Genomic DNA, 12,498 nt, shown 5'->3' on the forward strand with positions numbered 1-12,498 from the left:
ACTGATACAAAAACACTCACAAGCATAGGAAGGAAACTTGACCCTCTTTTCTAGCATTAAATGGTTAAGAGAAAAGGGGGGGGGGGAGGAGGTGGTGTGATTTCCGATTTAACCTTTCTACAAACTCTCCATCACGTCCTCTGTCCTGTTGAAATCTTAACTTTAGAGTCACGTGGGCTTTTGTGGAGAGAAAGATCTTCCCCAAAATCTGCTGCCCTGATTTCTGAATTTGTGATCAACGTTGATGACCAAACTTTGGGCCTTTGGAGAGATTATAAGCTGAGTTTAATTTTAGACCAATTAAATCTGATTTTGCATATTAAATCACCACTAATGGCAATTAATTTTAAAGCTGTAAAAATATTTCTTGTAATTGGTTCACAAGGGTCTGGGCTTCTAAACCAATCTGGGTTGACTTCAGATTTTGGTGACACAAAGCCCAAGCCACTATTTTAGACATGGGCCAATAGTTAGTTGGGCTAGTGCGTGGAATTTAAGCCGAAACAGATTGTTTTTTGGGAGATTCACTATAATACCTAATATAAGAACCCAAATTATAAAATTAAAACAAATTTTAAAAAAAATCCTATATGAAATGAACTTTAGAAACACACACAAGCTCATTTACAACATAACAAAAAGACTTTTAACTTCTTTTAAATTACAAACTGCCATTGATTTCTTAAAACAAACTCAACCCCAAATCCTCATAAAAAAGCTTAAAACACTCAATGGGGCATCAAAATAATTTAATAATTAAAATTAAATTCAAAGGATCAGCTTTCATTTTTTGAGTTTTTATTGAATTTGTATATAAATAAAATGGTGTAGGTTTTATTTGTAGTTTTAGTGCTAAAAATAGATATATAACTAACAGTCCCAATCTCTTGGACCACAGGAGTCCAAGAGATTGTGGTCACCCACCGTTGAATATTAATCCAATGGTTCAAAATGATATATATAAATGCAATATGACATAAATGATTATTACCCGATTCAAGTCATAAATGAGTGAAGCGTTGAATTTACATCCAACGGTGAGTGACCATAAATCTCTTGGATTACAGGGGTCCAAGAGATCAGGACTGATATAACTAAATATCTCTTGTTTTTTCCCAACATGTTCCCACATCCACGATGACAACAGTAGGTAATGACTACTGATGATAGCCGATCGGGCTGACACCCTTTCCCCAACTCTGATGTGCCAATTTTCTGTGCCTGCAAGTTGGAAAGTCACCATTTTATTTGTCTTGGCAAATCAGGGTTCGGGATACACCGTTTTCCTCTTATTGTCGTATATTCTTCTATTTAATTTTTATACTTCAATTCAAATGAAGCAGAAAGAGGAAAAGGAGAATCGCAAGGGCTTTTCAAGCCTCTGTGTTCTATCTAAGAGTTGCTTATCTTGCTGCTTGAGCTTGATGATAAGCTTCTCTTGCCCCTTTTCTCAGATTGTCATGAGTAATTTTAATGTTACAAAAACTATCCCAAAAAACGCATTGTTCTGCTTTTTTGCTAGTAATGCTCGAGTAGGATATGACAGTAAACATGTGCTCATTATGCTTTCTGGTCATACCCTGTAATGGTGAGCCACTTTATATCCACAACTAAGTGCTATTGTTTGTAATCATACAGCAGACAAGTTATCCAAACAAGGGAAAAGAACATTCAACAGATAAACTACATAAATCCGTAACCTATTGAACGCCCAAATTTCAAAGGCCTAAACACTAACTGAGCATTAAAATGGTCTGTGGCAGATACAAGTTTAACCATCTCTAGAATGAACAAATCCACAGCAACCAGTAATGTAACTAAGACATGTAAAAATAGTTTACAGTATTTTTTTTTAAAAAGAAAACAAGAAAACACAAGATCAAAACAGTTCCAATAAAGTATTTAAAGAAGAGATCCTGATAATGTAATTAAAGACAGATTCTATTGCAGGTTCATTTTTCAAATATTGTGGCTACATAACTTATCATGTTAAGTTTATCAAATAAAAGAAAACTACCAAGAAAAAGTTACCGCATCATATCTTATCATCATTGTTCCAGGAAACAGTATCAATGAAGACCAAAAGATGCTAACTTATCCAAGGAAATTCATAATCACCAAGTGCAGCACCAAGTTGCAGAGAACAAAATCTGCAAAAGCCCGTTCTGGTGGTAAATCCTGCAGTTTTACAAACAAACACTGATCAGGACAAGGATGGAAGAGGATAGGTCAAGGTGGGCAAAACAACATTACCAACATTGTCAATTCCTTAATACATGAGGAAGAAGGACCATCAGAAACGAAAACTGGTTTAGAGTGCACAAACTTCCCACAACTCACAATTTGTGAATCAGACAGAAGGACACGAAACAAACAGAGTTTACCTTAAATTCTTTGTTTTCTTTGTTCACTTGAATACGGAGACAAACTGCAAAAGAAGTAATCAGTTTCCAAGTTAACCTCCTCATGTCCAATATGAGCTTTCACCCAACAAAGAAAAAACTACATCTTCCCCTTACCAGCAAGGACTGCTGTCCCTGTACAAGAAAGTACTCCTGAGAGAAATGAGTTAAATGGGAATGATCCGACGATAGCCATGTAAACTACCTGTTCATCAACAAAGTAGATAACTAAATCAAAGATTAAAGAAACCATATCAAATTGCAACAAAGGTGGCTTCCACCATTCATGGGTTATGATTGTAGTAGTTAATGCATGATGGCATCATTAGAAATAGGTGGAAGAATATGTTGAAGTGGGCTAGGAGGGGAAAATGACAAAATTGATCCACAAATGTGAATCCGACAGGTTGGTTTCCTTCCAATAATTTATGAAGGAGATTATCATATTCTCACGATTCAATTAAATGTCATATCTAAAATCATCCCTTTTGTGGTTGTATGAGATGAATTTTGTTGGACTCTTTTTTTTTTTTTTTAGGAATTATATGTAGACAGCAACACTAGAACATCAAGCCTCAAACATATGTCCTTACAAGTTTTCTTCTTCTTTTTTTCTGCGGAACCTCCAAACACCTAATTATTAATATTTCTCCCTGTTAGATTCTTCAAATCCGTTGGTATATTAAACCAAATGGTGCTTCAGAAACCTCTTAAAGGCAATCTGTTGAGTCAACGCAGCTTCCATAAACCATGTATTAAAAATTATGTTAACAACATTCACCAAATAGATTCATGCACAACGGTGCCTTGTGGAATGCAAAACTATGTACATAATCAAACCGGAAGGCATACAAACTCATGATAGAAAAGACTGAGGCTCAGATAACTATACATTTATATTCAAAAAAGAAAAAGATTTTACTGATCCTAGCTATTCACATTGATCTAACTAAATAGTAAGGAGTTCAAATGGAAAGGCAGGTCAAATTGCAAGCCTATCCAAGAATCCAAAATGCTTTCCCTTCTCCCCCTTTGCTTTTGTTTTTTTAGTTTTAAGAGTAAATCAAAATGAGGCATTTCAATTCTGCATCTCGACAACTGCCCAAAAATTTAGGGCACCCAAACAGAGTAAATAAAAAAATTATATATATAAACATATAAAAATGGAGAAGGGAAAATTGAGATCATGGGAGTACCTGGATGAGAGCTGTGGACACAGCGAAAGCAACATAGAGATCAATGATCTGCAAATTTATAAAAGAAAATAACAAAGTGAGTAAAGCATTTCTTATCCTTATTTAGTGAATTCTCAGAGAGAGAGGAGAGAGGGACCTTGAGGGTGATGGGAGTGGCAGAGTAAGCTGAGCGAAGAGAACTGAGGAGGGCAAGCGCGTCCTTGGTCGTTGACGATGTCGATGCTTTCCCCATTGTTTCTCTTCCTCTATACTTCACTACTTCGTCGTCGTCGGCTGGTTTCTGAGTTTTAGATGGATCGAATACTTGACCACTCTGGTCAACCAGAACTAAATGGTTAGGGACATTATCGTCATTTTGGATAATTGTAAAAGAATCGGGTAGTAGGGTTGGGTGGGCTTCTTCAGTCTTCCCCAGTCACCACCACTACGCTACCCCAACTTCTCAACTGCATGTAGCAATCAATCATATTCAAGTCCAAAGAGAGAAGTCCAAACCAAAGTCGGCTGAACTTCCATTCTGAAACTTATAAATTCTATTTACATCATCTGCTTTTCATGGATTGGTTCTTCTCGTTCTGAAATTGTGCTCACTGCTGAGACTTGAGATTATTATATTTAATCTGGGAATGCAGGTATGAGCAGAGCTTATCTGTTCTAAAGCATGCAAAACAAGAGAGGCCCTTGAACCTTGATTGATAATAGTGACCTGTTTATGTGTTTGTTTCTTCAGTTGGCCTATGAGTATGAACTAGCTACCTGATTGACTCTTGCATTTTCTGAGAGTTGTTTGTACAATTTGAATCATATTTATTTGGATTTCACATTACAATTTAACATTTGGAGCTAGCTAGCTCCATGTCCTGAAAATCCGTTCTGCGTACTAAAGATGGAACAAGTTCTTTTTCTTTTCTTTTCTTTTTTAGTCAAAAGTTGTTGTTGATTTTATATGCAAATGCAAGCTTCACAAATATTATTATGTTTCTTTGATATTACAATCCATCCATCCATCCTCCCTCTAGCAGATTGACTGTTTTTCTTGCTCATAAACACAAGTGTGGCGGCATCTCCACATTTATCCAACCATGTGCTGCAGACTGTTTCATGAAAACTCCATGACAGCTGATACATTTTGTGCATCATAAAGCAATAAAAATACAGAGCGACCAAATATCCTCTCTCGCATGGCTTAAGGAAATGGAAAATAACTACACTTTTCAGTGCGCTGTGTAAGGCTAGCTAAAACATAATAAAGTACAGAGATACTAGAAAGAAAGCAAAGTACAAGTCCATCTCAGCCACACTGTCTGCCTTAACAACGCAAATGTTGACATTCTGCATCCTCAATTTTATTTTACCACGCAGATCTTAATAACAGAGGCGACTCCAATACGATGAAGTGCCACCACTGCATCACCAAGCTTGCACAGTCCCCTCTCTGTTGCTGACTTGAGAGCAGCTTCCAGGATCACCTCCGTGGATTCTGCATCAGTAGCTTTTGCAGATCCTTCAGCCAATAGAGGAATCAGCCCCCTGTAGATCAGGCTATGCCTTGCCGGGGTCTCATCACTGCAGCTCCAATCAAATGAGTCTGTTGTCAAAACTGGAACAACCACCGACAGGATAGGAACTGCTGGCCTGTACTTGGCCACCAATTTGGCTGTGCTCCCACCACGTGTCAACACAACAATGAGTTTGGCTCTGGCCTTGTTGGCTGTTCGGACAGCGGAGGATGCAAGACTCTCCAACGGGCTCATTGGAAGTGGTGTCGACTTTATCATCTCCTTAAAGATAGCCCCGTAATCAAGGGAAGATTCTGCCTCAATACATATTCGAGCCATGATCTTCACAGCAAGTTCCGGATAGGACCCAGCTGCACTCTCACCACTAAGCATGACACAATCAGTGCCATCAAGGACAGCATTAGCTACATCTGTGGCTTCAGCACGGGTTGGCCGCGGAGACTTGATCATTGATTCAAGCATCTGAGTGGCAGTGACCACAGGCTTCCCCACAAGATTACACTTATATATCATCATTTTCTGTGCCAGGAAGATTTTTTCAACTGGGATTTCCATTCCAAGATCACCACGGGCAACCATGAATGAATCAGTCTCACGCAATATTTCATCAAAGTTGATAACTCCTTCCTGGTTCTCAACCTTTAGAAACCACAAGAAACACACATTCACTTGTTAACTAATGAAAATAATATCCAGTCTACTATCAATAAATCCATTAGTTTATTTGCTATGTGAGAGAGAGAGAGAGAGAGAGAGAGAGAGAGAGAGAGAGAGAATGCAGACACAAAACAAAACACAAAAACCGAAAAAAAAAATAAAGCTGCAGGTCATCTTAGTATATGAATGCCTGGATAATTAAACATTGAAATGGCACATACCTTTGACATCAATTGTATGTGCTTGGCATGGGGTCCAAGAACTTTACGGACATTAACAAGATCTGATCCCTTGCGTACAAATGAAAGAGCAATCATATCAATCTTGTTGGGCACACCCCATTCCAGAATATCTTCCTTATCCTTCTCTGTCAGTGTAGGAAGATCCACCACGACACCAGGAAGATTGACATTTTTTCTCTCACCCAGCATTGCAGTGTTCTCACAGCGGCACCTAACTGTACCAGCTGCTAGATCACAAGACAATACAGTGAGGGAAATGGTACCATCTGCACATAAAATGGTATTTCCAGGCTTCAAGTCCACAGCCAGCTTCTTGTAGCTCATGGAAATCATCTCTTGGTCCCCCTTAATGTCGTAATCAATAGTAATGGTGATTTCCTGCCCTTCCTTAAGTTGAATAGGTTTGCCACCATTGAGGAATCCAGTACGAATCTCAGGCCCCTACAAAAAAGAAATGGCAAATTCATGGTTAAACAATTCTAATTAGCGGTACTTCAAGCATAAGTATGACATGTTCAGAAGTAGCGTTGGTGTCGAGCATAACGGCGCAGAGGATCTTGGTGTTGAGCATGACGGCGCATAAGTATGACATATTTAAGTAAGTAGCAGACGGGAAATGTGAAATGAAAAAAAGGGTAAGGAAAGAGAGAGACCTTGGTGTCGAGCATGATGGCGCAGAGGATCTGGGTGTTGTGCATGGCAGTGCGGAGATTGTTTAGGGTCTCCTGGTGGTAGTCGTGGGTCCCATGGGAGAAGTTAAAGCGGGCGACGTTCATGCCAGCCCTCAGCAGCTTCTCCAACATCACCACCGACCGGGAGGATGGGCCCAACGTGCACACGATCTTTGTTTTGGGGATACGCCCATCGTTGGGCAGATCCTTCATTATTCCCCCGATGTCTATGTTCGCCATTCACTTGGATTGATTGATTGATTTTTAAGATCTTTGATAGATCTTTGGATTGGATTGGAAACTCTTTCTTTCTTTTCACCTACAACTTCAAAAAATGAGAGAGAAACTCAGTCTAGCTATCTGTTATGAAGCTAAGCTAGCAAATAAGTGATGTAGCAGTAAGTTGCACCATATTTGACTATGCTGGACGGTTCAAAGTGCAAACTAATTCTTTATTGTTGATATTAAAATTTTCATTAATTGAACATGACAACCTCGTATATGTTGTCAGTTATTACTGTACTGATAACTATGGCATTCCCAAGGTTAAGAAGGAGAGAACTTTCTATGAAAGTATGTCTTTTACTTTCTTTCAAATTTATTCAGAGTGGAATGGTGGAAAATGATTTATGCAAGAAGGTTTAAAACAGCTTCTAAAACCAACTTCTACTGGCTACAATCATTCATATGGTCATTAATTTGCATTGTATTCGGCAGATAACAGACTATTTTGTCTGTGCCTGCTATGCCAAGAAGAAAAAGCAACAGATAAAATAATTTACACTACATAAATCTAAAACCCTTCAAAGAACACAACATTTCAAGTTTTACCATTGCAGTTGCTGAATGATGATTTTCAATTCTTTCTTCTCTTCTCAAGAATTGATTTCAATCCGCAGCATGAAACTCTTCCCAGAAGAAAAGAGTATCGCAAAGGTTTAACAAATCACTAACAAATTATACCACAAGACCTAACGACTGAAAAGGCCATTTACAAAAGGAAAATCAAAAGAGCAATGAAATAGTGAGCAACAAATATGGGGAAAAAGTATACATTCTCTTGGAGCTAATGGCAGCGATAGCACAAGTTTCACATTTTCTTTAGCGAATTGAGGATTGTTTTGGCTAAGCCACTAGTTCAAATACCTGATGACTGAAATGCCTAACTGAAGCTGGCAATTCCATGAATAATGGAGTCCCAAGGCAGTTCAACGAGGGCTGTGATAATGTTATGATGATACCAATGATCATAAAGATCTTAATCTCCCCAACTTATGTGAATATCATTTATAATGGAGGTGAGGGTCCAGAAATACCAACATTTATTTTCTTTAAAAAAAAGTCATAAACACTAATATGTAAAACTTTAACATTTGGATGAAGATGATGAAAGAAAGAAAATGGGAAATGCAGTTTCAGTTCTTAGTATTATGATTCCATATAATTCTACCAATAAAAAATTTGACCCTTTCGATTCAACTTTGAGATTTGATTCAGAATGGTAAAGGGATAAATATAGGCAAAGAGAATTAAATGGCTTAACCGCTCAAGAGATGATATTAAACGGACAAAAGATGGCTGCCCATGATAAAACCTGCCTTCTACCTTCACTCAATATCTCAAGAACAACACTGTCACTATTTGTTTACCCAAAAAATGGTAAAGGGGTTTGTCCCCCCGTTTTCACCCAAAAAAAATTACATTTCTCTCAACAACCCTTACAATACAAACTCTCTCGACTGATATAGTGCTAACCCAAACCAAACAAACCCTCAACTAACCCTAGCCTAACTGATGTTTAACAAACTAACCATAGTGCCAGCTCATCAAGTTAACTTCATCAACTTAGATATGGATTCCCATCAGTCCATACCAAAGCAGTAGATAAAAAAAGATGCAAGAATCTGATATAGAGCATAAGCATAAGTCCCTAATAAGAGTAAAGAAAAAGGCAGCATGAAGATGAAAACCAAACAGCCAGAGATCCAAGGTTTCTTACCACAAATTCGCCAACTGGGAAAAATCCAGAAGCCAAAACAAGAGAGATCTTTGAAAACTGTGGTGGTCTACAGAAACAAAGCACAAGGAGAAAGGCAGAGAACGAGTAGACCGAAAGTAGCACAGACAGTAATTTGTACGGAGTAGAGTGTGATAATTAGACAGATTATGCTTTTGGGAGTTGCAGAGAGACATGCGATAGATAAAGCTTTGAAACGCCAACAAACACCACACCACCCAACCCACGTGGGCACCCACCGCATTTGTGCACCCACTCTCAGCAGCCCCCCCCGCAGACGCTCACACGCGCGGGGAGGGACCATTTTTTAATCTCGCTCGCCATGCGTCCACTTACAAACTGTTTGGGCCCAAAAATGGAAATGTGACCATTGAAAGGTTTTTTGAAATCTTTGATAGGCCTTGGGCCACTTGTTTTTACTAAAAGGGAAGTTGGGTTAAAGACAGGCCCAAGTCTCCATCAACCCAATTGGATTCCACTCTTTAGTCCACGAGCTTAAACGACTTTACCCGGGTAAAGACACTTTACTCAAAAACAAGACTCAAGTTGACTTTGACAACTTAAAATTTTCAAGTGGCGAAAGGAGAACTGAGCAACTGCATTAAATGCGATTTGAGACATGAACATTTACTGAGCCAACCTGTCTGTCGGGAAATGCCATATTGAACCAATTCTCACCATCAGCGCGAGAATCAAAGCACTCGAGTTTACCAACTCACTTGTAAACAGCAGACCCATCCATCTTTCACCAAGCTCATTGTAAATTTATTTATAATGATTTATTATAATATTTTATATTTTATACATTGTTTGGTAAGATACAGTTGGTTCCTTTTTCTTCATAGTCGATCATTTTTGGAAATGGAGCGTGAGAGAGGAAGAAGCCGAGTTAACACCAATGCCCTAATTGTGTCCCTGGCTCATGAAAGGCTTGTTCAATTTCAGGCAAAATTGAAAGTTGGATTAGGTTGAGAAAGGCAGGCGAGCACGGCCTGGGCCCTAGCTGTTTGCTTTTTCTGGCCCAATCGTAGTTTGTATAGGCGTGCCACTATTGGGAATGAGACCAACCTAATAGACTTGGTGTATGTGATGTAGAATGCTTTGTTTGATGGACTTGCGCTTATTCTAGACCTCTAATCAAACTACAGTGCTCCAAATGGGGTATTGGCTCGGATGAGTTATTTTCTATGCTTCAATTAAGAGGATTTCAATATTCTTTCAATCGCGCGTCTATGGCTTGGAAAGTACAAACAGTACCTAGCCAAACAGAAAAACCGATGTTGTGGTCAATGTTCTCTTCATTGGGCTCAGAAACCTAATCTGGCCTAAGATAACCCCGGATTGAGTTAGAACTTAGTTAATTCAGGCCCGATGGTTTGGCTCGGGCCTGAATAAACCCTTGTTCTCAAGCTCAGAAAGCCCGATTCGGACCTAGAACCCTTGTTCTGGGCATGTCCAGTAATAAACAGTTATAATATTGTCAAAGTAAAGATTCAAATATAAAAATGCGGGGAAGTAAATTACTGGAAGTAAGGTACGAAAAAGATAAATGGCATGAATGTAAAGTGCGATTAAGGTAAATTACAAAGAGAATGAAGTTCCAGAAGCTGGAGATTTCTCTATCCAGCTCCAGCATGATAACAAATTAAAACAAAAGCCAAAGATCTCTCGATTTAGTAGTTTTTAAAGAACAAATTACGATATTCAAGAGATTGGAGATTTCTCTTATCCAATCTATACAAGTTTCATTTGTTTAGAGAGAAACTAGACTAACTGTTTAAACAAGAATCATACCATGAAGATGGTAGAGCAATAAAAAGATAAATGCATGAGTTGTCAACTGGTTATCTGGGAAACAAGTTGGCTTTTGAAAATTTTGAAACTTGTTCAAGTGTTTATAAGACGTTGCATTTGATTTTGGAGAGAGTCCTCGAGTGCTGTTGTTGAGCCTCTATATTTATAGGCAAAAATGTCCAATTGATGGCGGTAAAAGCTGGAGGACAATACTCGAGTGTTGTCCAAAGTCAGTTGCATATTTGTCCTCGTGAGTCGATCCATAGGCAGAAGAAGGGGTCTCCCAGATGAAAAAATTGGTTTCAAGGGATATTCCTTTGATTTGTCGTCTTTTGGCAGTTGGAAAACTAGTCGGAAGATGACTCCTTTCAATTTTGGCGTCAATCAGCCAACTTGCTTTCTTGCTGAGAGAGATAGCGGTCAAGTCATTCTTAATGGCGAAAACTCATCTTCAGGAAGTCACGTGGGTCAACTGGTAACGATTACCCATTTTCTAACTTTTAGTTTGGGTTGAGGCTGAAGTTTTTTGAATTATGGGCCTTCGAATAGATTTTACCAATTAATAGCCCAAATCCAAAAAAGCATTTTTTTGGTGGTTTTGAAAGAATGGTAGTGGACTTGGGTCTAATGTAATTTTATTTGAAAAATACATCAACTTTGGCTCATTTTCCAAATATGGTACAAACAGATATGTAAGTGATTTAGTACCACATAAAGTTCCTATAAGATTCAAATTTGAGTTATTTACACTAACACCCACTGAGGTTTTCGCTTTTTCACAAAACTCCTTGAGGTTTAAAAAATTACAACACTACCCCCCTGAGGTTTTAAATTGTTTTCACAAAACTCATTTTCATTGATTTTTCATCCAAAAATTGATGATTTTATACTAAAAAAATTCTCCAAATGACAAAGTTGGCCTTTGAGATTAGATTGCATATACTTCATTGAGGTTAATTTTGTCATTTGCATAATTTTTTTTTCAATGAAATCATCAATTTTTGGACAAACAATAACAAAAATGGGTTTTATGAAAACAAACTGAAACCTCAAGGGGTGTTCGTGTAATTTTTGAGACATGAGGGGATTTTGTGAAAACACAAAAAACTTTAGAAGGTGTTAGTGTAAATAACTCTTCTGTTATAAAATGAACTAGGATATGTGCGAATATTGAGCAAGTTAAATAGATGAGACACAGCATTTAACGAGATTCGGCAATGCCTACGTCCTCGGAGAGCAGCAGCAGTAACTTTTCACTATATGAAATAATATGGCTACAACTTTAGTGTTTACAATATGTATGGCTCACTCAATTTTCTCTCTTGGAGAATTTCTCTCTTGCTCTCTTTCCTCTCAACTCACTCATCCTCTTTCTTCCTTCTCTTCCTCATCTCTAAGCACCCACTTCTCTTGATGGAGGTATCTATTTATAGGCCTAAGACATTGGTGGTTCACCTCACAATATAATTGGTAGACAACATCATTAATATTCTTCAATCAATTGGGTAGTGGTTTGGTTTGGTGGGTGTGAGTTGGCTATGTGGGCTTCACCTATTCTTCTTTACTTATTCTTCTTTACAACACTCCCCCTTGGAGATCACATGTCCCTAGATTGGTTGCCTCATTAAAACCTTGCTTGGAGAAAACCCAGTGAGGTAGAAAACTGATGGAAGGAAGAAAGAAGAGTACAACAATCTGTATAGCATACTTCTGGATGCTCCCCCTGATTAATATCTCCCCCTGATGTCTTCATGACTATCTTTTGGAGTGAGAATCTTTCGGAGTGAGTGGAGGATGTAGCCATTAATAATTCTCGTAGTTGAGTAAGTAAATATATTTCCAGTGAGCTATCTCTATGTAAATCATAAATTTTTTTTTTTTTTTTTTTTAGAGTCCGCGTTTCCAACAAAACTTGGGCTATTTGTAAGTTCACTTGAAAGAATATGCCCGTACATGGTGTTATGCGGAGATAGCATCAAATATACCTCACATCATCCCA

General features: G+C 38.2%; 2 protein-coding genes across 4 annotated transcripts; both read right to left on the reverse strand.

The window, feature by feature from the left end:
* Window positions 1-1,112: 1,112 nt before the first annotated feature.
* Window positions 1,113-3,966, reverse strand: LOC117623792 (dolichyl-diphosphooligosaccharide--protein glycosyltransferase subunit DAD1). Of its 2 annotated transcripts, XR_004585226.1 has the most exons (6): window positions 3,735-3,966; window positions 3,599-3,646; window positions 2,520-2,607; window positions 2,385-2,428; window positions 2,032-2,178; window positions 1,113-1,221 (listed from the first exon to the last, which is right to left on the reverse strand). XR_004585226.1 is itself a non-coding variant. In XM_034354773.1 (5 exons), exons 1-5 carry the CDS (start codon window positions 3,828-3,830, stop codon window positions 2,095-2,097), a joined length of 360 nt encoding a protein of 119 aa, XP_034210664.1. In that variant the 5' UTR covers window positions 3,831-3,964; the 3' UTR covers window positions 1,921-2,094. The 2 variants fall into 2 exon arrangements, 1 of the variants encoding a protein (XP_034210664.1); XM_034354773.1 differs by lacking the exon at window positions 1,113-1,221 and having other exon boundaries at window positions 1,921-2,178; window positions 3,735-3,964.
* A 675-nt stretch (window positions 3,967-4,641) lies between these two features.
* Window positions 4,642-8,909, reverse strand: LOC117625748 (pyruvate kinase, cytosolic isozyme). Of its 2 annotated transcripts, none has more exons than XM_034357290.1 (4): window positions 8,688-8,909; window positions 6,671-7,013; window positions 5,997-6,458; window positions 4,642-5,757 (listed from the first exon to the last, which is right to left on the reverse strand). In XM_034357290.1, exons 2-4 carry the CDS (start codon window positions 6,926-6,928, stop codon window positions 4,945-4,947), a joined length of 1,533 nt encoding a protein of 510 aa, XP_034213181.1. In that variant the 5' UTR covers window positions 6,929-7,013; window positions 8,688-8,909; the 3' UTR covers window positions 4,642-4,944. The 2 variants fall into 2 exon arrangements, with proteins under 2 accessions (XP_034213181.1, XP_034213182.1); XM_034357291.1 differs by having other exon boundaries at window positions 4,752-5,757; window positions 6,671-7,007.
* Between the last annotated feature and the right edge of the window lie 3,589 nt (window positions 8,910-12,498).

The sequence above is a fragment of the Prunus dulcis genome, chromosome 4 (assembly GCF_902201215.1).
Source record: "Prunus dulcis chromosome 4, ALMONDv2, whole genome shotgun sequence".
Taxonomy (NCBI): domain Eukaryota; kingdom Viridiplantae; phylum Streptophyta; class Magnoliopsida; order Rosales; family Rosaceae; genus Prunus; species Prunus dulcis.